This window comes from Candoia aspera, chromosome 1 (assembly GCF_035149785.1).
Source record: "Candoia aspera isolate rCanAsp1 chromosome 1, rCanAsp1.hap2, whole genome shotgun sequence".
NCBI lineage: Eukaryota > Metazoa > Chordata > Lepidosauria > Squamata > Boidae > Candoia > Candoia aspera.
Window position 1 is genome coordinate 192,882,423 of NC_086153.1, and position 27,846 is coordinate 192,910,268.

General features: G+C 42.7%; 1 protein-coding gene across 1 annotated transcript in view; it reads left to right on the plus strand.

Moving 5' to 3' along the window:
• Positions 1 to 10,767: 10,767 nt before the first annotated feature.
• SLC25A12 (solute carrier family 25 member 12) overlaps positions 10,768 to 27,846 on the plus strand; it is a 69,821-nt gene continuing 52,742 nt past the window's right edge. Inside the window, exons 1-4 of the mRNA XM_063318203.1 lie at positions 10,768 to 10,816; positions 13,129 to 13,182; positions 22,256 to 22,398; positions 25,113 to 25,228. Coding sequence (XP_063174273.1) covers positions 10,805 to 10,816; positions 13,129 to 13,182; positions 22,256 to 22,398; positions 25,113 to 25,228 — 325 coding nt within the window. The 5' untranslated portion in view covers positions 10,768 to 10,804. The remainder of the gene's footprint in view (positions 10,817 to 13,128; positions 13,183 to 22,255; positions 22,399 to 25,112; positions 25,229 to 27,846) is intronic.

The following is a 27,846-nucleotide window of genomic DNA, read 5'->3' on the forward strand; positions in this document are numbered from 1 at the left end:
TGAAGAGCTATAGAGGGACAGGGAACGTTTGGACCTGATGCCTCATCTAGGCTCTCAGACAAAGTAAAGAGATATGCAAAACAAAGGGATCTTGTGCTTTTGCCAACCATGTTGTTGTTGTTTATTCGTTTAGTCGCTTCCGACTCTTCGTGACTTCATGGACCAGCCCATGCCAGAGCTTCCTGTCGGTCGTCAACACCCCCAGCTCCCCCAGGGACGAGTCCGTCACCTCTAGAATATCATCCATCCATCTTGCCCTTGGTCGGCCCCTCTTCCTTTTGCCTTCCACTCTCCCTAGCATCAGCATCTTCTCCAGGGTGTCCTGTCTTCTCATTATGTGGCCAAAGTATTTCAGTTTTGCCTTTCATATCATTCCCTCAAATAAGCAGTCTGGCTTTATTTCCTGGAGGATGGACTGGTTGGATCTTCTTGCAGTCCAAGGCACTCTCAGAATTTTCCTCCAACACCACAGTTCAAAAGCATCGATCTTCCTTCGCTCAGCCTTCCTTATGGTCCAGCTCTCGCAGCCATATGTTACTACAGGGAACACCATTGCTTTAACTATGCGGGCCTTTGTTGTCAGTGTGATGTCTCTGCTCTTAACTATTTTATCGAGATTTGTCATTGCTCTTCTTCCAAGGATTAAGCGTCTTCTGATTTCCTGACTGCAGTCAGCATCTGCAGTAATCTTTGCACCTAGGAATACAAAGTCTTTCACTGCTTCTACATTTTCTCCCTCTATTTGCCAGTTATCAATCAAGCTGGTTGCCATAATCTTGGTTTTTTTGAGGTTTAGCTGCAAGCCAGCTTTTGCACTTTCTTCTTTCACCTTCATCATAAGGCTCCTCAGTTCCTCTTCACTTTCAGCCATCAAAGTGGTATCATCTGCATATCTGAGATTGTTAATGTTTCTTCCAGAGATTTTAACTCCAGCCTTGGATTCCTCAAGGCCAGCTTGTCGCATGATGTGTTCTGCATACAAGTTGAATAGGTAGGGTGAGAGTATACAGCCCTGCCGTACTCCTTTCCCAATCTTAAACCAGTCCGTTGTTCCATGGTCTGTTCTTACTGTTGCTACTTGGTCGTTATACAGATTCTTCAGGAGGCATACAAGATGACTTGGTATCCCCATACCACTAAGAACTTGCCACAATTTGTTATGGTCCACACAGTCAAAGGCTTTAGAATAGTCAATAAAACAGAAATAGATGTTTTTCTGAAACTCCCTGGCTTTTTCCATTATCCAGTGGATATTGGCAATTTGGTCTCTAGTTCCTCTGCCTTTTCTAAACCCAGCTTGTACGTCTGGCAATTCTCGCTCCATGAACTGCTGAAGTCTACCTTGCAGGATCTTGAGCATTACCTTACTGGCATGTGAAATGAGTGCCACTGTTCGATAGTTTGAACATTCTTTAGTGTTTCCCTTTTTTGGTATGGGGATATAAGTTGATTTTTTCCAGTCTGATGGCCATTCTTGTGTTTTCCAAATTTGCTGGCATATAGCATGCATTACCTTGACAGCATCATCTTGCAAGATTTTGAACAGTTCAGCTGGGATGCCGTCGTCTCCTGTTGCCTTGTTATTAGCAATGCTTCTTAAGGCCCACTCAACCTCACTCTTCAGGATGTCTGGCTCTAGCTCACCGACCACACTGTCAAAGCTATCCCCGATATTGTTATCCTTCCTATACAGGTTTTCTGTATATTCTTGCCACCTTTTCTTGATCTCTTCTTCTTCTGTTAGGTCCTTGCCATCTTTGTTTTTGATCATACCCATTTTGGCCTGGAATTTATCTCCAATGTTTCTAATTTTCTGGAAGAGGTCTCTTGTCCTTCCTATTCTATTGTCTTCTTCCACTTCCGCGCATTGCTTGTTTAAAAATAATTCCTTATCTCTTCTGGCTAACCTCTGGAATTTTTGCATTTAATTGGGCATATCTCCCCCTATCACTGTTGCCTTTTGCTTTCCTTCTTTCTTGGGCTACTTCTAGTGTCTCAGCAGACAGCCATTTTGCCTTCTTGGTTTTCTCTTTCTTTGGGATGTATTTTGTTGCCGCCTCCTGAACAATGCTGCCAACTTCTGTCCAGAGTTCTTCCGGGACCCTATCTACTAAGTCCAGTCCCTTAAATCTATTCTTCACCTCCACTGCATATTCCTTAGGAATATTAGTGAGCTCATATCTAGCTGATCTGTGGGTCTTCCCTAATCTCTTGAGTCTGATCCTAAATTGTGCAAGAAGAAGTTTGTGATCTGAACTACAGTCAGCTCCAGGCCTTGTTTTTACCGACTGTACAGATGTCCGCCACCTTTGGCTGCAAAGGATGTAATCAATCTGATTTCGGTGTTGTCCATCTGGTGAAGTCCATGTATAAAGCCGTCTCTTCGGTTGTTGGAAGAGAGTGTTTGTTATGCAGAGTGAATTGTCTTGGCAAAATTCTATCAGCCTGTGTCCTGCTTCGTTTTGTTCTCCCAGGCCATACTTACCTGTAATTCGAGGTGTCATTTGACTGCCCACCTTAGCATTCCAGTCTCCTGTGATGAAAATAACATCTCTTTTAGGCGTGTTGTCCAGTAGGTGCTGCAGATCCTCATAGAACTGCTCTACTTCAGCTTCTTCAGCATTTGTGGTTGGGGCGTATATTTGGATCACTGTGATGTTAGATGGCTTGCCCTGAATTCGAATTGAGATCATTCTATCATTTTTTGGGTTGTATCCAAGCACTGCTTTAGCCACTTGACTATTAATTATGAAGGCTACTCCATTTCTTCTGTGGTCCTCTTGTCCGCAGTAGTAGATCTGGTGGTCATTTGATGTGAAGTGGCCCATTCCAGTCCATTTCAGTTCACTGACGCCCAGAATGTCTATCTTTAATCTTGACATCTCACCAATAACCACATCCAATTTGCCCTGGCTCATAGATCTTACATTCCAGGTTCCAATGGTGTGTTGATCCTTAGAACATCGGATTCGCCGTTCACCACCAGCACCATCGGCCGCTAGCCGTCCTTTCGGCTTTGAGCTAGCTGCGTCATCACGTCTGGGGCTAGTTGAGCTCATCCTCTGTTCCTCCCCAGTAGCATTTTGACCATCTTCCGACCTGGGGGTCTCATCTTCCGATGGTATACCGACATATCTCTGGTTGTACTGATCCATTTAGTTTTCACGGCAAGAATACTGAGGTGGGTTGCCATTACCTTCCCCAGGGATCGCATTTAGTCTGACCTCTCTGTCATGACCTTCCCGTCTTGGGTGGCCCTTCACGGTTTAGCTCATGGCATCATTGAGGTGCTCAAGCTCCAGCACCACGACAAGGTAACGATCCTTTGCTGAAGTTTGCCAACCATAGAAATTCTTAATTATTAGAGTGTGTTCATTCTAATAATTAGTGTTCACAGAGGAGGAACTAATTAGCCCAAAATTCCTAATCTGTAATGCATGATTTGTTTTGCATGACTGTCATGATTTAGTGGTTATTAAAGAGGACCACTTATCCAGTGGAGATGGATTAAGGGCCACAGGCTAGAAAAGCTTGTACACTGATTGTCAGAAACTCTCCAGGCTTCAAGGCAGGATTTTTTTCCCTCTCAGACCTATGATGAAATTTGGAGGATTGAAACAAGGATCTGTAGTTCTTTCCCAGAGAGTAATTTCCTCCCTCAGTGGCTTGAGCCCTCATCCTAAAGAGGGTTGTATGTCTCGTCTACACCATCATTCTGTCTGTTAAGTTCTGAAAATAATTCCAATTATACCCATGGATATGTATAGTTCAAGTCCATCATTATTACAGCCAAAAGCCAACCATCTTAACAAACCAAATACAACTCTGACCACTAATTAATACACTCTTATTTAAAAAAATTAAGATATAATCTATTAATGTGCACTATAACAGCTTTAGTAATTATTCTCTCTGACATTATAAGCTATTATACAAACTTTCATCATGTTGTGGGTAATGTGCTCATCTTTATTTGATAAAAGTACAAAAGAACTAAACAGGTATGAACAGTGGCCAACTGGTGTACTTAAACTGTCTCTATACAAATTACAGTATAAAAGTACATGGATATCATTTTTTAATTGTTCCTGTTTCACAGAGGTAGAGATTATTTTTATATGGAATAAGACTCAGTCTGCCTTGTAGAATTTGATATGGTAACTTAACAAATCTTGCTTTCAAAAATGTTAGATAATATTCTCAAATTACTGATTTCTTAGTTCAAGTTTTAATATACTCTCTGTATATAAAAGAGAGTATTGATTGAAAGTATATATTTATTTAAAGTTATGTAAAGTTATTTTAAAATTGTAAAAATCTTCTCCCAGTCCAGTCCTCAGGGACTAAAGATCTGAAAGCAGCAAAGTATGGTTGATCTTATTTTTGTACAGTTCAGAACTTTCCATTCATCAGCTACTTACTCTGTCCAATGATCTAGCAGAACTAATGAGCTTTGATAACAAAGGAGAAAGGAGCTCTTGCCAAACATATGCAGTCTCAGAAGCCAGGGCACTTGCAACTGGAGATGTTGTTGTTTATTTGTTTAGTCGCTTCCGACTCTTCGTGACTTCATGGACCAGCCCACGCCAGAGCCTCCTTTCAGTTGTCAACACCCCCAGCTCCCCCAGGGACGAGTCCGTCACCTCTAGAATATCATCCATCCATCTTGCCTTTGGTCGGCCCCTCTTCCTTTTGCCTTCCACTCTCCCTAGCATCAGCATCTTCTCCAGGGTGTCCTGTCTTCTCATTATGTGGCCAAAGTATTTCAGTTTTGCCTTTCATATCATTCCCTCAAGTGAGCAGTCTGGCTTTATTTCCTGGAGGATGGACTGGTTTGATCTTCTGGCAGTCCAAGGCACTCTCAGAATTTTCCTCCAACACCACAGTTCAAAAGCATCTATCTTCCTTCTCTCAGCCTTCCTTATGGTCCAGCTCTCGCAGCCATATGTTACTACAGGGAACACCATTGCTTTAACTATGCGGACCTTTGTTGTCAGTGTGAGGTCTCTGCTCTTAACTATTTTATCAAGATTTGTCATTGCTCTTCTCCCAAGGATTAAGCGTCTTCTGATTTCCTGACTGCAGTCAGCATCTGCAGTAATCTTCGCACCTAGGAATACAAAGTCTTTCACTGCTTCTACATTTTCTCCCTCTATTTGCCAGTTATCAATCAAGCTAGTTGCCATAATCTTGGTTTTTTTGAGGTTTAGCTGCAAGCCAGCTTTTGCACTTTCTTCTTTCACCTTCATCATAAGGCTCCTCAGTTCCTCTTCGCTTGGTATCCCCATACCACTAAGAGCTTGCCACAATTTGTTCTGGTCCACACAGTCAAAGGCTTTAGAATAGTCAATAAAACAGAAATAGATGTTTTTCTGAAACTCCCTGGCTTTTTCCATTATCCAGCGGATATTGGCAATTTGGTCCCAAGTTCCTCTGCCTTTTCTAAACCCAGCTTGTACATCTGGCAATTCTCGCTCCATGAATTGCTGAAGTCTGCCTTGCAGGATCTTGAGCATTACCTTACTGGCATGTGAAATGAGTGCCACTGTTCGATAGTTTGAACATTCTTTAGTGTTTCCCTTTTTTGGTATGGGGATATAAGTTGATTTTTTCCACTCTGATGGCCATTCTTGTGTTTTCCAAATTTGCTGGCATATAGCATGCATTACCTTGACAGCATCATCTTGCAAGATTTTGAACAGTTCAGCTGGGATGCCGTCATCTCCTGCTGCCTTGTTATTAGCAATGCTTCTTAAGGCCCATTCAACCTCACTCTTCAGGATGTCTGGCTCTAGCTCACTGACCACACCATCAAAGCTATCCCCAATATTGTTATCCTTCCTATACAGGTCTTCTGTATATTATTGCCACCTTTTCTTGATCTCTTCTTCTTCTGTTAGGTCCTTGCCATCTTTTTTTTTGATCATACCCATTTTGGCCTGGAATTTACCTCCGATGTTTCTAATTTTCTGGAAGAGGGCTCTTGTCCTTCCTATTCTATTGTCTTCTTCCACTTCCGCGCATTGTTCGTTTAAAAATAATTCCTTATCTCTTCTGGCTAGCCTCTGGAATTTTGCATTTAATTGGGCACATTTCCCCCTATCACTGTTGCCTTTTGCTTTCCTTCTTTCTTGGGCTACTTCTAGTGTCTCAGCAGACAGCCATTTTGCCTTCTTGGTTTTCTCTTTCTTTGGGATGTATTTTGTTGCTGCCTCCTGAACAATATTGCGAACTTCTGTCCAGAGTTCTTCCGGGACCCTATCTACTAAGTCCAGTCCCTTAAATCTATTCTTCACCTCCACTGCATATTCCTTAGGAATATTAGTGAGCTCATATCTAGCTGATCTGTGGGTCTTCCCTAATCTCTTTAGTCTGATCCTAAATTGTGCAATAAGAAGTTCGTGATCTGAACTAGTCAGCTCCAGGTCTTTTTTTTCCGACTGTATAGATGTCTGCCACCTTTGACTGCAAAGGATGTAGTCAATCTGATTTCGGTGTTGTCCATCTGGTGAAGTCCATTTATAAAGCCGTCTCTTAGGTTGTTGGAAGAGAGTGTTTGTTATGCAGAGTGAGTTGTCTTGGCAAAATTCTATCAGCCTATGTCCTGCTTCATTTTGTTCTCCCAGGCCATGCTTACCTGTAATTCCAGGTGTCAACTGACTGCCCACCCTGATGAAAATAACGTCTCTTTTAGGCGTGTTATCCAGTAGGCGCTGCAGATCCTCATAGAACTGCTCTACTTCAGCTTCTTCAGCATCTGTGGTTGGGGCGTATATTTGGATCACTGTGATGTTAGATGGCTTGCCCTGAATTCGAATTGAGATCATTCTATCATTTTTTGGATTGTATCCAAGCTCTGCTTTAGCCACTTGACTATTAATTATGAAGGCTACTCCATTTCTTCTGTGGTCCTCTTGTCCACAGTAGCAGATCTGGTGGCCATTTGATGTGAAGTGGCCCATTCCAGTCCATTTCAGTTCACCGATGCCCAAAATGTCTATCTTTAATCTTGACATCTCACCAATAAGCACATCCAATTTGCCCTGGCTCATAGATCTTACATTCCAGGTTCCAATGGTGTGTTGATCCTTAGAACATCGGATTCGCTGTTCACCACCAGCACTGTCGGCCGCTAGACGTCCTTTCGGCTTTGAGCTAGCTGCGTCATCACGTCTGGGGCTAGCTGAACTCATCCTCTGTTCCTCCCCAGTAGCATTTTGACCATCTTCCGACCTGGGGGTCTCATCTTCCGATGGTATACCGACATATCTCTGGTCGTACTGATCCATTTAGTTTTCACGGTAAGAATACTGGGGTGGGTTGCCATTACCTTCCCCAGGGATCGCATTTAGTCTGACCTCTCTGTCATGACCTTCCTGTCTTGGGTGGCCCTTCACGGTTTAGCTCATGGCATCATTGAGGTGCTCAAGCTCCAGCACCACAACAAGTTAACGATCCTTTGCTGAAGTGGAGATACTAAGAAATATATATAAAATTGATACTACAGCCTTTCTCCAGGGTTGAGTTAAATTACGGCTACCAGGTCCAGGCCACAAAAACCCATTTAATGACTAGACTAACTAGCAAGTTGGAATTTCCTATATGATTGTTGCTCCCATATATTAGTCTTCCAGACTTTTACAATCGACTGTAGATCTGACAGTCCTAGCTCAGTGATTCATTTTTGGGCCACCAGTCTCAGTGTTTCCCTGCCAAAGCCTTCTCACTATTTTGTGGCCTCCCCATGTTTGCACCACTCAGATGGCTAGAACCTGTTCACTGCCTGAGCCCCACCATCCCATCTTCACCAACAGTCAGCTGGCCAGATGAGAGGTGCTTGCTATCTCAGCCCCCACTCGCCATGTTCACCACCACTCAGCTAGTTTCCAAAAATGGATCTGTGGTGAAATCTGTCTCATTAAAATTTACAAGCAGCAATTTTAGTAGTAAAATCCAGAAAATGGGTATTGTCAGGGATACCAATATTGCAATTTTAGTAGTAAAATTCAGAAAACTGGTATTGTCAGGGGTAACAATGTCAGGGATAACAAATTAGAGTGATAAAGGCCTTATGTGATGGCTTCTGGAACACCATCATTTTTATCTGGCAAGGAATCCCAGGGTCAAAGCAACATAGTCACAGGAAGCAGTCCGGAGCCTGGCAGTTGCTGAATCTGTCCTATTTGGTGTACTGGTTGGTTTATTATCTGCATTATGTGGTCAGTTTGAGCAACAACTTGGTTTTAGTGCTGAAGCAGTCAATGGAATGGCAAGAGGCAATTGCCATGGCCTGGGTCAAGAAAACTCAAAGTAAAATTTGCATCCTGTAAAGTGAGAGTGAGTGGAGTTAATTGGCTCAGCTGACAAAGCAAAATGTTGTAGCAATATATTTCTCAGGACACAAAGGCTCAGATTGATTTACTGTAAGCTATGAAGCCATTATGAAAAAAATTTAGGGACTGCTGTGTATCAATTGTGTATAACAATTAATGTTCAAATTTCCTGTCCCTCTTTCTCCTACTTGTTCAATGTAAAGGGCTGGAAATGATTCTCCTTTGGGCAAGAGATGCTGTTCCATCTGTTCCTTATTTTGGTAATGACTATCAAATTGTTATTTTTGATGTGTGAGAACCACAGCAAGCCCACTGAACAGCTCTTCAGAGGGCTTGCAGAACTGATGAATAGGTTTGGCTGGTAAAGCAGGAGAAAGCAGGCTAGCTACATTCTAAATCACAGCCTCCCCAAGCCTGCTCAGCAGGTGGAAAGTGCAGTTCTTTCAAAACTGCACTCATCAGCAAGTCAACCAAACTATGCAGTGGATTCACTAGGATTCTGGCTTTCTAAGGAGACTTTTTTCATTAACACGTGCATGGGCAAGCCTACCAAACAGCTGTTCAGCAGGTCCAGGGAGGATGAGGCTTTCCAAAAGCCACTGTCACCTGTTTTCAAGAGAGCATGACTCTTTCAAAACTTGGCACCTCTGCAGTTCTTTCCATCGGGAGGAGAAAGAAGGGACATCAATGGAAGAGAGCACCAGGAGATGAGAGGGGAAGTCACATGCTGCACCAGCCTGAAGTAGCCAACAGGCACTGGGTGGACCTTGTGCCTTATGGGTCATGTGACTGGTGTCCTGACAGCATGGATGGTAAAATGTATCAAAGTTGATACTTCCTAAAATCAGTACCGGTTGCTGGGTGGCCTAAGGGGAAAGTGCTGGAATAGCTGAGGACAACGTAAGGGTGTCTCATACACAAGTTGATGACAAAATGAAGGCAACGTCACTGGGACATGAGAGAGTAAAGATGTTGGAAGTAGGGAATATTTGGGAGAGCCAGTTTGTCTAGTGATTAAGGCACCAGGCTAGAAACCAGGAGCCAGTCTAGTCCTGCCTTAGGCACAAAAGCCGACTGAGTGATCTTGGGCCAGTCACTCTCAGCCCAGCTCACCTCACAGGGTGGTGGTTGTGGGGAAAATAGGAGGAGGGAGGAATATTAGGGATGTTTGCCACCTTGAGTTATTTATAAAAATAATAAAGGCAGGATAGAAAATTAATTAATTAAATAAATAAATAAAATTTGTGCCATAGTTAGGCGCAGGTGGGAAAAGCCCCTATGGCTCAAAAGCCTTGGCTTGTGAGTTGGGATCCCTCCCAAGCAACTGAACAATGGAAGTGCCATAAGATTTTAATTACTGGTCTCATTAGTCCAGAACTATCTATCCCTCTTTCTTGCAAACCTTTGCAAGATCTCAGGTAGAGAATAGCCACCTGATTGATACTTTAGATCAGTGTTTCTTAAACTTTTTTTCTCTCAGGACCCCTCCCCACTTAAAAAAATTATGGAGCATCCCAAAAGAGATTTTGTTTGTATGGGTTATATTTATCAATATTTACCATATTAAAAATTAAAATTGACGCATTCGCTGCTGCTACTGTTTCTCAAGATTGTTTGATAGAATTTTCATATTGTATTATTTTTCATCATAGGCAAATAATTTTTATTTCATGGACCCCTGAGAGGGTCTTGGGAGACCCTCAAGTGTCCTAGGACCACACTTTAAGAAACACTGCTTTAGCTCTTCTGAACTGACCTTTGACCTGAATGCAGTAGTGCCTTGAACTATGGCTTCTCCAAACTTGGGTACAAGTGTGGAAATAATTTCAGCAGATTGTATCTGCAGTGAGTATCTTAAACATATGGTCCTGGTGATAACCCTGACAAATGTTTATTTATCCACGATCGTATGATTTTACGAGCATATCTCCTTCGATGAAAGCCACATTACATGAGGCGCGATGTATCAGCAATGAAGTTTGGGGGAAACAAAACGCAATAAGTATAGTCACTGATAATTAGGGCTGGCATTCCAATTGAATTGGCAGATGCAATTCGGCTTACAAGGCATTCCCCGCTCCCAGGCGGCACGTTGGAGGCTAATCGATTTGCTAGCCTTGATGGTGTCACACGGGGCTTCGCGTTTTGTGAACGAGGAGCAAACGTGGCACGGAGGAGGCTGGCTTTTCGCTCTCCGCCGGCCTCAGGCAGGGGCGGCGAACGCGGCGTGTTCGAACGCGGAGCATCCAGGACGCGGGCACTCTCGAGCCAAGCCCGATGTTCTGGCATCGCCGTGCCGCGGCCGAGGTCACAGTGGGATAAGCTCCGAACCCCAACTTGGCGCAGGCGCCTCCTTCGCAGAGGGTCGGCTAGGATGGGCGGGCGGCGCCGGCGGCGCGCCTCGCTGCTTGACAGCGCCGTCGAGAGGCTCCTCCTCCTCCTCCTCCTCCATCCGCTTTCCCGAGCGCAGCATGGCGGTCAAGGTGACTCTCCTTCCCTTCTCCTTCTCTGCTTGTTGCATAAGAAGCCGGCTGGCACGAGCGGCTTCCTCCCGCCGACGGGCAATGCTGTTTTGGGCTATCCTGCGGCCTTCGGGGAGGGGGACACGAGGCTCCGTCCTGCTAGCCCTGAGTAGGCTTCGACCCCCCTGGGCGGCCCGCCGCGAGGGGCAGCGGGAGTGGGAATAGTTTGGAGGGGCGACGGCGGACTGGGTTTATCGAAAACTGGACGTAAAATTGACCCTAAGAGAGAGGGAGGTTCTCGAAGGAAGATATTGCCAGTGGAGCCGAGGAAGAGGCGGCAATATAGCAGCCTTCCTCAGCTGGTGTCTTCCGGGTATCTTGGTCAAAGTCGGACCATCCCTGAGGCTGGGAGCTGAAGTCTAGCTTATATGGAGAGCGCCAAGTTGGGGAAGGTGACTGTAGAGGTCTGATAGAGGGCATGTTGGATAAGCATAAACTCCCGATCATTTGGGTTTGCTTTCGTCAACGTGGACTTTCCCTGCTCCCAAATGTATTCAAGTTAAAAATAGTTGCAGTCTGGTTTTAGTAACTATGAATACAGTGTATTTGTTATTCCCGATTAGTTAGTGGCAAGCATGGTGTAATAATGATAGTCAATTCCATCCGAAACATGCACCATTGAAAGTGGAATATTATGTCCCTGCTGCTCCTGGATTCCCTGAGAACCTCAAAGAAGAGTTTTGCCTCTTCAGGTTTTAATAATTGACATTCGGGATCACTTAAATAGTTGTTTGTTCGTCTAGCTCAGTACTGTATTCAATCTCCCTAACTGGAAGTGGTTCTTCACCATTTCAGGGAGGAGCCTTTCAAAGGTCTCTCTGGAGGTACCTGAGCTTGAATCTGAGTCCTGCACACAACACATTCTACACATCCTCAGATGTGTTGGCATGGTAGAATGGTGCTCCAATCTGATTTAGTGACCAGTGGAATGCTGAGGTGTGGATTAGTCGGGAAAAAGTTAACAATTATATTCAGTGCACAGATGCAATCTTTAGTCTGTAAAAGTAAAGCTTAGTGCTCATTAAGCGGGTTAGGTTTGGTTAGTCTGTAAGAGAGGACAATTTTTTTTTTTCTGTTTTCAGTGTCTACATACATGCTTGCTATGCTGGATGTGGAATGCAACAAACAACCATTTTACATTCTAATTTAATGTAGAAGAAGCTGAGGGTTCAACATAAAATATCTACCCATATTTCTTAGACAGCCCTGCTCAATGCTTTGATTGGTTTTTTTAGGGGTGTCTAGATCATTCTTTATTTTATTTATTTATTTATCAAATTTGTCACTGCCCATCTCCTCCCACCAGAGGGACATTCTTCTCTAATGTACCTGAGAATTCTGGGACCTGTAGTTCAACACATCCTGGAAGACACCCAGTTGGGGAAGCTAGTATGGAGTAATGACGTGAAAGTGATTTTGAACAGAAAGGGGATACAGAAAAAGATTTGGTAGGATTGAAATGGTCATTAATGTATAACAAACATGGATATTTTGATGTTCTCTCCCCAAGGTTTGTAGGTGGTCAGTGCAAAAGACTGCCTAGGGTCATATTGTAGATTTGTAAGTTATTTTGTTGAAGTCCATCTAGAAAAATACCCTATATGCATAATAAAATAGGGTCTTCTCTTGCACATGCTGTATTGCTGGGGTTATATGATCTTGGTTCTCAGAACAGGCATGCAATTAGTTTATTTGTAGATGCCTGCTTGTACTTTCTGGCATCCACAATATCACATTTGAGTTGACATAGTAATCTTTGCCTGAGAACATGGCTGCCTTCTGTTTAGAACATTTTGATAATTTCACATGAGACTTTTATCATAACATGGTCTTACCTTGTTCATGGAATTTTACATTACAGGCCAAATGTTACTGGCAAATCTTTCTTGGTTGTCCCACGTTTCTGTTTTCTTTTTCTTTTTTCCACAAAAAATCAGTTCAAGTGGGAAAGATGGAATAGTAATGCAATATGCTTTGACTGGTAGCATCAAGGAATCCTTGTCAAGAAGCATCCTTTTAATTCTGTTGCTTCCCTTTGTTACACTGCTCTGTTCTCTTTTCTTGGCAGTTCCTCCTGAGTTTGACAATTATATGAGCACCTCATTTGCTTTAAGTTAAATAAAACAAACATATGTGTAAATACTTGAAACATTTTATCATCTAGATAAGAGACTTGCTACCTTTATCAAAGATTACAGTGAGAGGTTTTCATCCTTGGTTGTTGAGTAACTTGACCAGTGAACTATTAACTTTTTTCCATGTTGTCTTTATAGGTTCAGACAACCAAAAGAGCAGATCCGAATGAGCTGCGTAACGTATTTTTGCAGGTGAGTAATGTTTTCCTGAGAGAGCTGTGATAGCCCGGGATAACAGAAATGACAGACTTCTAGTAGTCTTTAAATATTTTATAAGGTTTCTTGGAGCATAATCCGTTTCATCAGATGCATGGAATGTTTGGTGTTTGCAGGCTTCTATATTTCTAGCTTTTGTTATTTGCTGTTTTGTGGTTACATGCCAGAAAATCAGCGAATACATTTCTACAAAGGATAATGCAGAAAGAGCTTTAATTAGTTATCCTGCTCAGTTTGATACTGGAAGTATCAATTAGACACCATTGGGATTAACTCCTTTTGGGAGCATCCAACAAGAACATCTGTCTGCCTTTCCTGTCTAGACAGGACTGAGACAAAATGATCAAGAGGGTTGTTTCTGGAGCATTATGGGATTGCAGACATACGTCTTCTCTTCATCCCTGATCTGCAGTGGTAAAGTAAATATGGGGCCTAGGTTTTTTACTAATTCAGATGGGAGCACCACAGAATTAACATGAGAAAAACACCACTGCATTTTAAGGCACTGTTTCCTTTAACATTTGGCTCATCTTCTCTTGCATTCATATCTTATCTGTACAGTTTCAAATCAATTTCTGTTAATCAATTTTGTTTCTTGTCTTTTGCATTTAATGAAATTCAGCATAACCCCACTTACCTTTTTCCCTGTTTTCAAAATCTGCATGTACTCTTTTCTGGACTGGTGTGTATGTGTACATTTGCAGACAACCTTTTTTCAGTGGTATTATGTTTTGCTTCAGTTCATATTTTCCTGTTCTCTGGGCACTTCAATACTATCACTGTTTTCATACTCCAATCCTTCAAAAAACTACGAAGCCAACTCGTAGTTATTGTCACAGCCATTATATTTCTGTCTCTAAAATATGGAGAATAAATGATGAGATAAGCAGCTGCGAAGCAGTGGGAAGCAAGAGTTTCCTTCAACAGGGGAACAGACTGTAGAGCTGCAGCACATCAACAGAGAAGACTGTATTCGTGGTTTATTAGTACTTCAATGGAGGTACTAATAAATCAGTTCAGCTCCCAGACTTTACCAATGCTGTAAAATGATTAAATCTGGAACTGATTCCAAATGCATCTGGTTGGCCACTGTGGAAACAGAACACTAAACTAGATAAGCCTTTGGTCTAATCCAACAATGTTATCTTCATTCAGTAAGTCAATATATTTCTTTACTAGTGGCTCCTCTCAATTGCCTAGAGATTGTGGGGGTCTGGATGGGAGTGGCTGTGAGTTTTGAGGTCCCTTAGTTCTGGGGGCTTTTCCCTTTAGGGTAGAAAGGGTTGCATTCCCCTAGTCAGAACTGGTGTGCAACTGAGGTCTCTTCTTGGACTCTTGCTCTTGCTGGAAGAACAGATGACAGCCATAAGCAGGAGAGCCTTTGCACAGATCCAACTTGTTTGCCAATTATGCTCATTTCTAGATTGAAGGGCCCTGCTCATGACTGCTCATGCATTGGTCACTTCCCATTTTGACTGTTACAATATAATCTACTTGGGGCTGCCCTTGAAAACCACTTGAATGCTGCAACTAGTCCAGAATGCAGTGGCACAAGTAGTTATGGGGGCACCTCAGTATGTCCATGTAACACCACTGCTTCATGAACAGCACTGGCTCCCTATAGACTTCCAGGTACAATTCAAGGTACTGGTTATCCCCTTTGAAGCCCATGGCATAGATCTTGGTTACTTGTGGGACTGCCTGTCTCCAATTTCTCTGCTGATCGCATAGGATCCAGCAAGATGGGCATGCTTTAGGTCTCTTCTCTGAAACGTTGTCATCAGGCAGGATCTAGGAGGAGTACTTCTCTGTGCCAGCATCTGCCCTATGGAACCTCATCCCCCTGCCCCTGAGGTTGTATGGCCCAGACTTCTATAAAGCACTGGGCTGGAGTGTGAGATGAACCCATCCCGAATGAAAGGTTTTTGAATGAACTATATAATGGTTGACATTGACTATGCTGTTTTCTTTTATTGTGATATATTATTCTGATATTTGCTTTATTTTCTGACGTTATCAGGTATTCGCTGTGTTTTGTTTTTAAATGTTTTGTTTTCAGCTTGTATACAATTGTAAGTTGCCCAGAGTCACTTTGCAAGTTAGGTGGCCATATAAATTAAATCAGATCAGATAAGATTAGATCAGGTCACACAAACAAATAAATGTTTTGCTACAGATGTGTTGGGACTGCAGGCTGGAAATTCTGGAGAGTGCTAGTGGGGTTAGCTGAAAGCTCAGTAGTCACAGGATAAAGTTTTCAGATTCAGAGTTCTCTGTGACTTTCCAGCGAATTCGTGGATTTTGAATTCCCAAAAGCTCCTGGACTTATTATCATGTCACTATAGATCAGCTTTTCCCAAAATGTCTATCAGTTATATTGGATTATAGCTCCCATCGGCATGAATGGGGTGGTGAATATTGCAGTCTGGCATATGCACAAGGGAATCTATTTCAAGAAGGCTACTGTAGTTTTTTCTCATTTTAAATACAGCATCCATGCAAGGTGACTAAGGGCCATTGTGGATCTCCTGTGTTTGTTATTCCTGGGTTTACCCCTGATTATGGCGGCAAATCAGCTGTGCATTTCAAATGTGACTCTGATTCATTAAATATTGTTTATTAAGTTTCACATTCTGTTTTTCAAGTACAATATTTAACTGTGAAAAGTAAACAAAGAGACAATTTATTTTTATGGAATATATATACCACTTTTCAATTGGATTGGGAATGTTAGGTGCTGGTATGCGACCTTGAGCTTATTTTCATTTATGCCTTGTCATGATCTCCAAAATGCTCTATAAGATTTTGACTTACCTCTGGTAAGAGATATCTGTCCCTTCTCTAAAAGCCTGCTACTTGAATGGGGGGAGAGAAAGAAAAGAAATGTGTGTTAGTGATCATCACACTCACTCCTAGCTCCAGACCCCCCTATTGCTGTATGCAGCCCCCAGTAGAAGAAATATTGTCCTCAATAGAAAAAAACTTCCCTTACCAGTTCATTTCCTAATATATAGCTGCATGATGAACTCCTTTAAGCGTGGAGTGATAGTTGGCAGAATTTGTGACTGCTGGTGGAGGGGTAGGGAATGCACATAAGAACATGGACACACATCATACTGTGTTTTATACAGTATTTGCTTCCTTAGAATGCTTTTGAGAACAAATGCAAGTCTAGAGGGGGAAAAATGGGAACAGTCTAAAAGGCTTTGCTACACTCTGCTTGCCTAGAAAGGGAGATTCATCCAAAAAAGAATGCAAAACAATTAGGGAGGCTTGAAGTGGGCAAAATGAAAGTGCTTGTCTGCTCTGATAAACTTGGCATATACCCAAAGTGCTTCTTTCTGACTCTCTGGATAAAAAAGAAGGTGGTACTGGAACCTCTCTGGTCCAGCCTATTACAATCAGATCTTGGAACCTATATCTGTGCATCCCCAGTGAAGACATCTTTTTCCTGGAGACTTCCCAAATTTTAACATCATGTAAAACAAAATGGACTCTGTGTGTGTGTATATATGTATGTAATGTCTGTGGATTGCATGCAGTTCTGTAAGATTTTGATATGGTTAGCATGGAAGTGATACGTATGTATATGTTTTTGAAAAAAAACATCCAACTATTTAAAATATCCTGTTAGAAATCCATGGCTTGTAGTAGACTATAAATAATCCAAATGCTTTGTGATCTGGGCCTTGGCAGCAGAATACACAGTGTAAAAATAGATCCTTATTTTCTTGGTTTATGTGACTTACTCTAAATGTACAGTTTAGATTGCTTGACGCATTGTTCATATGTTTTTTTCCCCCAGAGCATAAATATCCTTAGTGTATTCATTTTCTCTAGGCACTTCAATATTTGTATTTTCTAACTAGGAGTCTTCAGTTTGTTGGGGAATGATTATTTTAACTTTCAGAGACTGCTTTAACGGGCTTAAGAAAATGTGAAAATTTGTTTTGGTTCCTAGTCAGGCCAACATATGTGGTAAATTCTACTTCCTGCCAACATAATTTAGATGATGTCGGCTTCCTTCAGACATCCACATATAGCAGCAATATCTGTAAGAGGACAACTCTCGTGTATACATGCACTCTCTTCCATACAACCAAAGAACTTGATAGAGAAAAGTCTGATGTTATATGGAAGCCAACAAGTGTTTTTGGTTGAAATTGGTTTGGCCCTGAAGCTGAAGTAATTTTTCCACTCCTAATGTACCTGGTCCATTTTCCATGGTCCTTTTCAGTCTTAATTACTGTGCTTTATGTGCAAAACAGTTTACAGTACCCCATTTCAGGGCGCTAGATTGTTTTGATTTGCTTTATTTTTGTTTCTTTCTTTATGACATTTATACCACATCTTAATCCAACTGGACTCTAGGTAGTTTGCAGTGAATATAATAAAATACTGTAATATACAATATAAATAATATATAACTATAATAAAACTAGAACTTACATTGATGGCTCCAGAATCAATTCCCAAAGGATCTCCAGAAAACACAGGTCTTTACAGCTTTCTGGAAGGCTATACGAGTGGTGGCTCTCTTCACGTTGGAGAATAAGGTGTTCCACTGAAGGGAAGCTCCTATAAAGAAAGCCAGCCTTCAGGCCCCCTTCTATCTCACTTTCTGGCAGGTGGGGAATCTGTTCATGACCAGGTTGGATGGGCAGTTTTAGTCAGGGAAAGACAGTTTCTAGATATTGCCAAGCCATTAAGGGCATTGACGGCACCTTGAATTGCACTCTGAAACATACTAGTAGCTAGTGCAATTCTGCAGCAACAATCTACTATGGCACTAAGCATGCAGACTGCTGCGTTTTGGACCAGCTGGAATTTCCTGGTGGTTGTAGAGGAGTGTGGAGATAGCCTGGAATATGGAAAGCTAGAATGGTTAAGTAAACATCAACTTAGCCCTGGGAAAGAAGAGGGAGTGAGAAAGAAACACAAGATAGCCCTGTCTTAATTCTCTAATATCAGAGGAAGCAGAAGGAAATGCTGTCAGGTTTTCAAGTTTCTGTTGTTATATCATGCAACAATAAAATAGTCTTCTAGTACTTTTTGTGGTGCCTGTTTCCTGACTAGGGCTACTTCAAAGGACTGATAGTGGTCTTGAAGACCATTGTCCATGCAGGTCCATTTAGAGCAAATTACAATAAATGAGATGACAAAGGCATGAGTGACTATCCTCAATGCATCCTGTTCCTGATAGGGCCACAGCTGGGGCACTAGTCAAAGCTGAACAATGGCTTCCTAGCCAGATTGTGAGCCTGCTTTCTCTGAAGGAGGATAGCCCACATGAGAGTCAAAGATGATATACAGTACTCCTGGAATCAATAGACTTCCAAATTAATAGTCACTCTATTTGGATTGAGTCTAACTTGTTCTCCCCATCCACACCTTGTCTGTTCCCATGCACTGAGTCAGAATATCTATCTCATCTCCCATTTGGCCTGGGGTGGAGATAACAATTGGATATCATCAGCATATTGATATCTCACCCTCAGCCAGTAGATGATCTCTCCCATCTTGTTCATGTAAATGTTAAACACGATAGGAAAGAGGACTGAGCCCTGTAACTCACTGTAACACAGTATCGGAGAGCATGATATTTCCACCTTGCCACCATAAAACAGACCCACTCATTTAGGTAGGAATGGAACTGCTGTAAACCTGTGCCTCCAATTCATAACTTTCATCCCTCCCAGGTAAACCAGACAGGAAACAAGACCTCATGAGCTAATTCTACTTTATTGTAAGGCTACATTAACAGAATCTTACAAGTCTGAAAATACAGATCTCCTGCTGTCATTTTTAACAGCCTGATATGTTAGTATAGCTCTTTTTAAAGTTTCTTTTCTGTTATGCAGCTCTGGGCTCCTTCCCCTTTTATCTGATCGTTTCCTAGGCGGCATCTCTTCCCCTCATCCCTCAAGGTCATTCCCACATACCATTACATCAGCCTTCACAAGTGGTCTGGAAGGACACTGTGATTGACAGTGTGGAAGGCCACTGAAAGAGCTAGCAAGAAAAGTATGGTTGCTCTCCTTCTATCTTAGTCCTGTCACAGGTCATCTGTAAGAGCAACCCAATACAGTTGCTTTCTCATGCTCAGGCCAGATTGCCATGAGCTGCAGTTATCTATGACCTCCAGAGCCCTCTTTATGTATAGCCCCACCACTTTCCAAAAAATTCCTTAAGGAGGAGAGGTTGGATATGGGACGGATATGGTTCATATCCACTGAATACAGGCTAGACTTCTTGAGGAATGGCTGGATCAAAGCCTCTTTCAGAGATGCTAGAACTTTCTGTTCTGCCAAAGAAATGTTAACTATAGCCTGGATCTGACTTCTCATCCCTTCCCTGGCTGCTTTCACCAGCCAGGTGCAATAAAGGCCAGTGGACAAGTGGCAGAACTAAGATCAGACAGGACTGTTTCCAATTCCTTGGGATCCACAGACTCAGAAATCTGGATACATTACAAGGCATGACCTCTGTCATCTCAATAGATGCTGTCCATCCAGTTTCCAACTTGGAGTGATATAAGCAATTTTATCCATGAACTGCTCAGCCAGGTGATCATAATTTAATATTGTGAGGTTTCAGCCCGTGTCTGACTCCGAAAACGAAACCTATCCGGAGTCAGAGGGAGAAATATAACTGATCAGGAGAGGGTTGAAGAAGCAGAACCAGGAAGTGACTCAGCGGGTCAAATTTGCAAACATGGATTGGACAAACTCCGGAGGGGGATTTGAACTCTCCAATCAGAGACAGGAGAGCTGAGAAGCGCACGAATCAGAAAGCAGCTCGATTGGCTGCTGGAGAGAAAAGGCGCAGAAAGGAGCGGCGTAATAGGCAGACCCGCAAAGAGCAAGCTGCCGGAGACAACGATCCTTTGAGCTCATAGTCATTCTGGAAGAGTCCTCACCTGCATTGGAAGCCTCGCCTGTAGCCAGAGTGGAACCAGCACCAGTGTCTTCTACCTCCACAGAATCGCCTTCTGCACAGCCTGCTCCAGAGGATCCTCCTCTTGCCATCCCTGCTAAGCACAGCCTTGCGTCTAGCTCTGGACCTCGTCGCCACGTTCCAGCGTGATCCAGGTGTGTACTCAGCCTTGCTCCCAGGTCTCAGCCCTGCCTAGGACCTCCCGTCCAGTCCAGTCCAGTCTTGCTTTAAGCCCCCAGCCTTGCTTAGGATCTCCAGTCCAGTCCAGTCTCGTTCCAAGCCCACAGCCTTGCCTAGAATCTCCAGTCCAGTCGTGCTTCAAACTCTTAACCTTGCCTAGGATCTTCAGTCAGTCCAGTCTTGCTTCAAGCTTCCAGCCTTGTCTAGAATCTCTAGTCCAGTCCAGTCTTGCTTCAAGCTCTCAGCCTTGCCTAGGATCTCCAGTCCTGTCCAGCCTGGCTTCCAGCTATCAGCCTTGCATAGAATATCCAGTCCAGCCCAGCTTAGCTTCCAGAGCCAAGCCTTGCCCAGCAGTTCCAGTTCAACTTTGCCTAGCCTCCACATGTCGATCTGGTCCTATATGCGTGCCACCTTACAGAACCTTGCCTCCAGCTTCTGCCTTGCCACGCACTCTAGCTTCACTAAGCCTGACAGCTTCGATCAGAGAGTTAGCTGAATTCTGCCTTGCGGTTCTGCCACAATCTAATCCTGCAGCCTTGCCTGTTCATCCGTCATTGCCTGGGTGGTCTTGATTGGAATTGCTTTGCTTTTATTCACCAGGACTTTACTACTGTAAATAGTTGTTTTAAATAAAGAGCTTTTATAATAATTCTGTCTGGCTGCTTCATAGTCTGAACAGGACAAATATGTTCTTCCAGCCCATCTTTTCCTAAAAAGATCTGAGATACTCTAAGTAGTACAGCTAGGTGAGGTTCCACAGGTGCAGAAGGGTGGAGAAATGATTTGGCTTTGCCACCCTTATCACCATAAATTAGGCTTGAATTCTCACCCAAGAGAGAAGAGATTGAAATTGTCCAGTACTGCAAATCATGGTGAATTCATACACATCCCTGTAATGAAATTGAGCAGTTTGAGGAGGAAGACTGCCATACAGCTGGGAGGACAGTACAACTGCAGCACTCTTTCTGGCCAAGCTTCACAAATATGGTCACTCACTGAAGAGATGCTTGACTGGCACATAGAAACTGCAATGCAAGCAAATGATGAACTAGAAAAAATTACTATGCTTGGCAAGGTTGAGGCAGGAAGAATGGAAAGATAACAGATAAAGTGGCTGGAGGGGATCAAGGATATCACTGGAATGTTCTGAGAACACCCGTTGATGGTCATTGTGGACATGTTAAGATGGAGAATGCTTGTTCATACAATCAACAAGAGTGAGGCGTAACTTGATAGCACCTAACTAAGCAATGAAAAACATTTTAAGGGTACCAAATTACTTGCCCCAGGTTTATGTATATCCTGGTTTGCCTGTTCTAATTAGCAAGTGCTGACATCCAGTATAGTATAACTGACATTCAGTTGATAAAATACATTCCTGCTACCCTCAAAATACCTTCTGGAAACTTGTCGGATGGTTGCTTCTTCATTGTTTGCACTAAGGTACAAGTGTGCTTTGTTTGTTTTTAACTATATGTGAACCTAGATTGTCTGGCTTACAAACCATAGTTTATGGTTAGCATGATGTATAAACCAAGCCAGTGTGGATTGCAAGATTACAGTATTGCAGGGAGAAACTGCCAAAATTGGGGACCTTGTCCAAGCTCAACTTGATCTTGAGTGAGTCTTATCTCCCCTCCTCTGTCTCTCACACGGTGGGATATATTGTCTGACAGCCTCATTCTAACTCCAGTAGAAGCTTTTTGAGGGATATAGCGTGTACAGAAGAAAAGAGAAAGCTTGCCTTCTGATCATGTGGCACTGATTTTCACCCAATAATTTTAAAGAGAGAGAAAAGTTAAAGCAGTTTGCATAAGCATAAAGGCTTACTTGGATGATAGCCATGCTGTATTAATGTATGTATTCTATATTAGACAATTCTATTGTAGATGCTGACAAAGTATACAATAATTCCATTTCCTTTTGTCTTTAGTATGCCACTGTTGAACAAAATGGAGAACGTTACATGACACCTGAAGATTTTGTGCAGAGATATCTAGGACTGTATACTGAACCTCATTATAATCCTAAAACGGTGGATCTATTGGCAGGAGTAGCAGATCAGACAAAGGATGGGTAAGGAATCTACCACTTCATTATAATCTTTGATAGGAAATGATGTCATTTAAATTGCAATCCAAAAGTGAGAGCCATGTGAAGGTATCACTTTCTTTTTAATTTTATGTTACAACAGCTTCTGTTGGATTAAGAAACTATTATTTAGTTTTCAAAACAGCTATTCTCGTCAGCTGTAATGGTTCAGGTGTTGGACTGGGGCTGGGGAAACCCAGATGCTAGACCATCATCAGCCACAGCAGCTCCCTGGGTGACTTTATGCTAGTCTTTCTGTCTCAGTCCAAGCTACCTTGCAGAATTGTTGGGGGAAAAAATGGGACAGGAGAGTGCTATGTGTGCTGCTTGAAAGGCCAGGTATAAATCTAAGAAATGAATAATAAAAAAAAACGAAGAGCTTGCCATTAGGTGCTGTGGTCTAAACAGTGTATATAGGTAGCATCTTTGGATTCCTTCCTTAGATATTAAGTGAGAAACCATACTGTGTTTGTTGTTTCTGTGAGCAAAGGTGTGAATGTAGGAGAAAAAACATAGCCTAATTAACAGCACTCTGTAGTCGTCTCTAAGGCAGGGATCAACTACACAGTGCCAGCAGGTGTTGCAACAGCATATTGTCCTTAAAACGGTGCCCCTGAGTCTCCTCCCCAGTTAAATTAAAATGAATTTAAATTAAAATGATTTTTTAAATGCCCAAATCTAAATAAATTGTAAGTGCTGAAATCTTGTAACATCTTATTGGACTTTGGTATTCTTCTACAAGCCAAAGGGTGAGATTATAAAACTTTGCATACTTTAGTGATACCGTAACATTTCTGGGCATTAAAAAGATGGGATAATTTGACAGGCTAAACTTCTCCTGGTCTGAATCACAAATGTCATTATACATGGCAAGAAAACTATTTGGCTAATTAGAATAAATGCTTCTTTTAAGTATTTCTTGCCAACAATATTTTTATTGTTTAAATTGCTTATGGAAAGTAATTTACAGATTATCCATTCTCTTCAGACATAACCTTTTAACCCATGCAGTTTTAGAGCAGCTCAGCAGGCATCCTTTTCTCATTTCTCTTCCTTTGGATTTCCAATTTTATTTTAGAGAAGGGCAGATGTTTCTGGACAATATTCAAGAATCAAACGCAGTTGGGAGCAAAGGCCACTAATGCCATTGGAGGGCTGTGATAGAGAGGCAATTAAAGGTTACTTACAAAATTAAATGCAGTCTTTTCTGTGGGTGGGTGGCAGAATAAATATCTAAATTTCATTTTTGTAAAATTAAAAGCCTCTTAAATTCCTTAGGGTTATTTGGTGGGCAGATATGACCTTTGTTGCTATTCTAAATGCTTCTCTTTCCTTTACTGTGTTATTCATAAAGCATAAGTAGCTATAAGTTGGCAAGTAGATGTTTTAAATGTCTGACCGTGCCAAAAATCACGCCTTATATCATTGCAGTAAAAAGACATGGTGGCTTTTCCTCTTAGTTCTTGAATTTGTAATGTTACTCTTCTTACTGAGGCTATAAATGTTGCTGTTGAATAGAGGTACATTTTTGAGAGGTTGAAGATTGCATTTGATCTTTTATTAGCATATTGGCAGCTATATCCCCAAAAACAGTCTTAGGGATACTGTAGAACAAAAACTAAATTTGATCTGATCTGATTTAGATTTAAGTCATGCATTTATTCATTTTCTCCTGTCATATGAACGCTGCATTTTGGTAACAACTTTTGGAGGTCTTTGGAGGCTGTATCCAAGACTTTGGGGTATCTCTAGGGGTTCAGGCTGGGAACTTCTGTTCTTTGTCCCATCTTTGTTTAGGCTGTTATTTGAGATTGATGTTGCGATGGGAGCTGTATGTGCCTTAGTTCACAACTCCTTTGGCCTTATCCATTGCTACATTTCCAGATATACCTTGAACCTCTATTAGTGTAATTGCTAATCCTGGTAGGCCTTCAAATTCAGGAATAATCAATTTACTTGTTGGTTTAGGGATGCTGACAAGAATGAAGAAAGAATGAGAACCTTCTGCCCTTCATTTTAAGAACTGGCCTGTGCAAATCATTCTATGAGGTGCTTTGCAGATGTGATGTGCCCCTTTGTATCACTTTTCAGAGCCACAAGGCTAAAGCTGCTTTGCTGCCTTTCCTGGTGGAAGTATTTTCTGTCTATTATATAGATTAAGGTTAAGGAGCTAATTCAGAATTGAAGACAATTGGAGAAAGGAAAAAGGAAAATATCATGAATCCTGGAGGCCTTAATTAATATCTAAACTTCCAGGATACAAATACACATCCAGACAGACACAAATCTGAGATAGAACAAAATACTGCAGAACTAAGGATACAACCCACCCCCAGCTCATATCAATCCAGAATATAAATTTTAAAAGGATGTTAATTTGCATCTAGCTCTGTATTTTTCCCTAGATGGTTGCCTTCTCCAGGTTGGGGTGTGTTCCTTACCTGGTGGAAGCTAGACATCTTGTGATGGAAGGTAAAAGAACAAAGCCAAAGTGGAATTTGCCTTGTCCCCTTTTAAAAGCTCACCAAGAAGAGAAGGAAGCCATCCTGCTCCTGATTAGTTGCTTAGAGTTTGAGTTTCCTTGGATTTGCTGCAAGTTTAGTTATGATTAACTATTTCATATCTGAACCTCTTGAAATATTTTCTCCCCCATCTCTGCACCTCCTTCCAATCTGAAATTTGTGATTTCTGATTCACAGGTTGATCTCCTACCAGGAGTTCTTGGCATTTGAGTCAGTTTTATGCACACCAGATGCAATGTTCATTGTTGCTTTCCAGTTGTTTGACAAGAGCGGCAATGGCGAAGTGACCTTTGGTAAGAGCTTATTTAGGGCTAAATATATTACTTATACCATGGGGAAGGAGAATATTCTGACTTTTATTTTATTTTATTTTAAATCTGTCTCAGAATACACATTGCAGGACAAACTGCATGTTTCTTTGTAGATTTGAGTGCAGGGCCTATGTTTATAGGGACGCAGTGGCGCTGCAGGTTAAACCGCTGAGCTGCTGAGCTTGCCGATCAGAAGGTCGGCGGTTCGAATCCGCGTGACGGGGTGAGCTCCCGTTGCTAGTCCCAGCTCCTGCCAACCTAGCAGTTCGAAAACATGCAAATGTGAGTAGATTAATAGGTACCGCTTCGGTGGGCAGGTGTAATGATTGCCCTAGCCCCAAATACTCAGACTCACAAGAGGATGCTAAATGAAATCTGATTTATTAGAGTACTAAAGGCAAATACAGAGAAAGCTGAGAATGAGCAAAAGCGCGCCAAATACAAACTTAAACCCTTGCTTCAAACGTATCCCGCCTCCCTCGGAACAGCCCCGCCCGGCACAGGTGCTAGCAATCGTCAGAGTTGCCAGCCTGGGAAAGTAACCTTGAGCGCAGTAGATAACACAAACACATTCCAACGCAAAGCCAAAACATAATCGTTCCCATCCTCCCTAGGCCAATGAAACACGCATCCAATTAATGACATGCGAAACGTTACGATGCATCAAATACATTGAAACGGCGCACATGACATACCGCCCTCCTAAAATATCCTTAGGGACCTGGTTTCGAGGGATAAGCGGAGTGGAAACGGGCCACTAAAACCGGGGAAGCTACATCTGGTGCAGCGACCCACTCAGGATGAGGGAAATGCTTCCAACGAACTAAATATTGCAAAGTATTGCGAAGGCGTCTAGAGTCCAAAATTTCTTTAACTTCAAAGTGTTGCTGACCATCAATCATGATGGGGGTGGGAGGTGGAGGTTGCCGATGCCAGCGATCAGAAGGAATAGTCGGTTTGAGTAAGCTGCAATGAAAAACAGGGTGTAAGCGTTTAAGGTTATGAGGCAAATCAAGTTTAAAAGTCACAGGGTTAATCTGAGCGATAATTGGGAAAGGACCCACAAACTTAGGCGCAAGTTTCTTTGAAGGTTGTGATGACTTGATAAACTTGGTAGAAAGGTACACTGAGTCCCCAACTTGGAATGCCGGTTGGGGGGCCCGCTTCCGATCAGCATACAATTTATAATCCGCTTGAGCATCAGCCAATGCATTTTGAATCATTGGCCAAGAGTCAGCCAGTTGTGTTGACCAATCATCTGTAGTGACTGCACCTGCAGGAGGTTGTGGGAGATCAGTGATAGGTACAAAGTCTTTACCCTGAGCTACCCGAAACGGGGTCTGCCCAGTGCTTTGATGCACGGCATTGTTGTAAGCCACTTCAGCAAATGGTAGAAGGTCTACCCAATTGTCCTGCTGATAATTGACAAAAGCGCGCAGGTACTGCTCTAGAGTAGAGTTAACCGCCTCAGTGGCCCCGTCCGTCTGAGGATGCCAAGCCGTGGAGAGGGCTTGCTTCGTGCCCAACAGGTTGAGAAACGCCCGCCAAAACTGCGAGGTAAATTGTGTACCTCTGTCCGAAATCAAGCGGGAGGGACATCCGTGTAGCCTGTACACGTGTACAAGGAATAGGCGGGCTAATTGACGCGCTGACGGAATGGAGACGCAGGGGATAAAGTGGGCTTGTTTGGAGAAATAATCTTTGACCACCCAAATGACCGTTTTGCGTTGGCTGGGTGGTAGCTCTACAATAAAATCCATGGAGATTTCTTCCCAAGGGGAAGAGGGGGCTGCTACCGGCTGCAGCAGCCCTTGGGGCTTGCCCACCTTGCGCTTGGACATTGCACAGACAGTGCAGGAAGCAATGTAGTCTTTGACATCTTTACGTAATGTGGGCCACCAGAATTGCCTCCGAACGAGGTGCAAGGTTTTTACAAACCCGAAGTGACCTGCGAGTTTGTCATCGTGTGAACGTGTTAACACATCTTTTCGGAGGCTTTCAGGAACGTAGAGGCGGTCGGACTTCCAAGCGAAGCCTTTGTCAAAAGTAACATTGTCTTTATTCGCAAGCAACCAAGTATCCGTTTTCAATTCTTTTAAAAACTTTTGTTGCAATTGGGAGGGAATTGACAAAGTGCTTGGCTGAGCAGCGCTTGTGGTGGGCGGTTGTTGCGCGCGCGTTTGGCTTCGCGTCACAGCTTGCATGCCCAATTGGGGCGCCGACCATAGGGTGCTCACCACATCTGGCGCCGCCCCAGAGTCTTGAGGTTGCCTCGACAAGGCATCAGCCAAGAAGTTCTTTTTCCCTGGAATAAATTTGAACTGAAAATTGAATCGATTGAAAAATTGAGCCCAACGAACCTGTTTAGGGCTCAGTTTTCGAGGGGTACTAAGTGCCTCCAAGTTTTTATGATCAGTCCAGACCTCAAAGGGGTGATTTGCCCCTTCCAACAGATGCCGCCAAGCTTCTAATGCAGCTTTCACTGCAAATGCCTCCTTTTCCCAAACATGCCAACGCCTCTCAGTTTCCGAGAACTTGCGGGATAGATAAGCACAGGGCTTGAGGCATCCTGCCTCGTCTTTTTGCATCAACAATGCGCC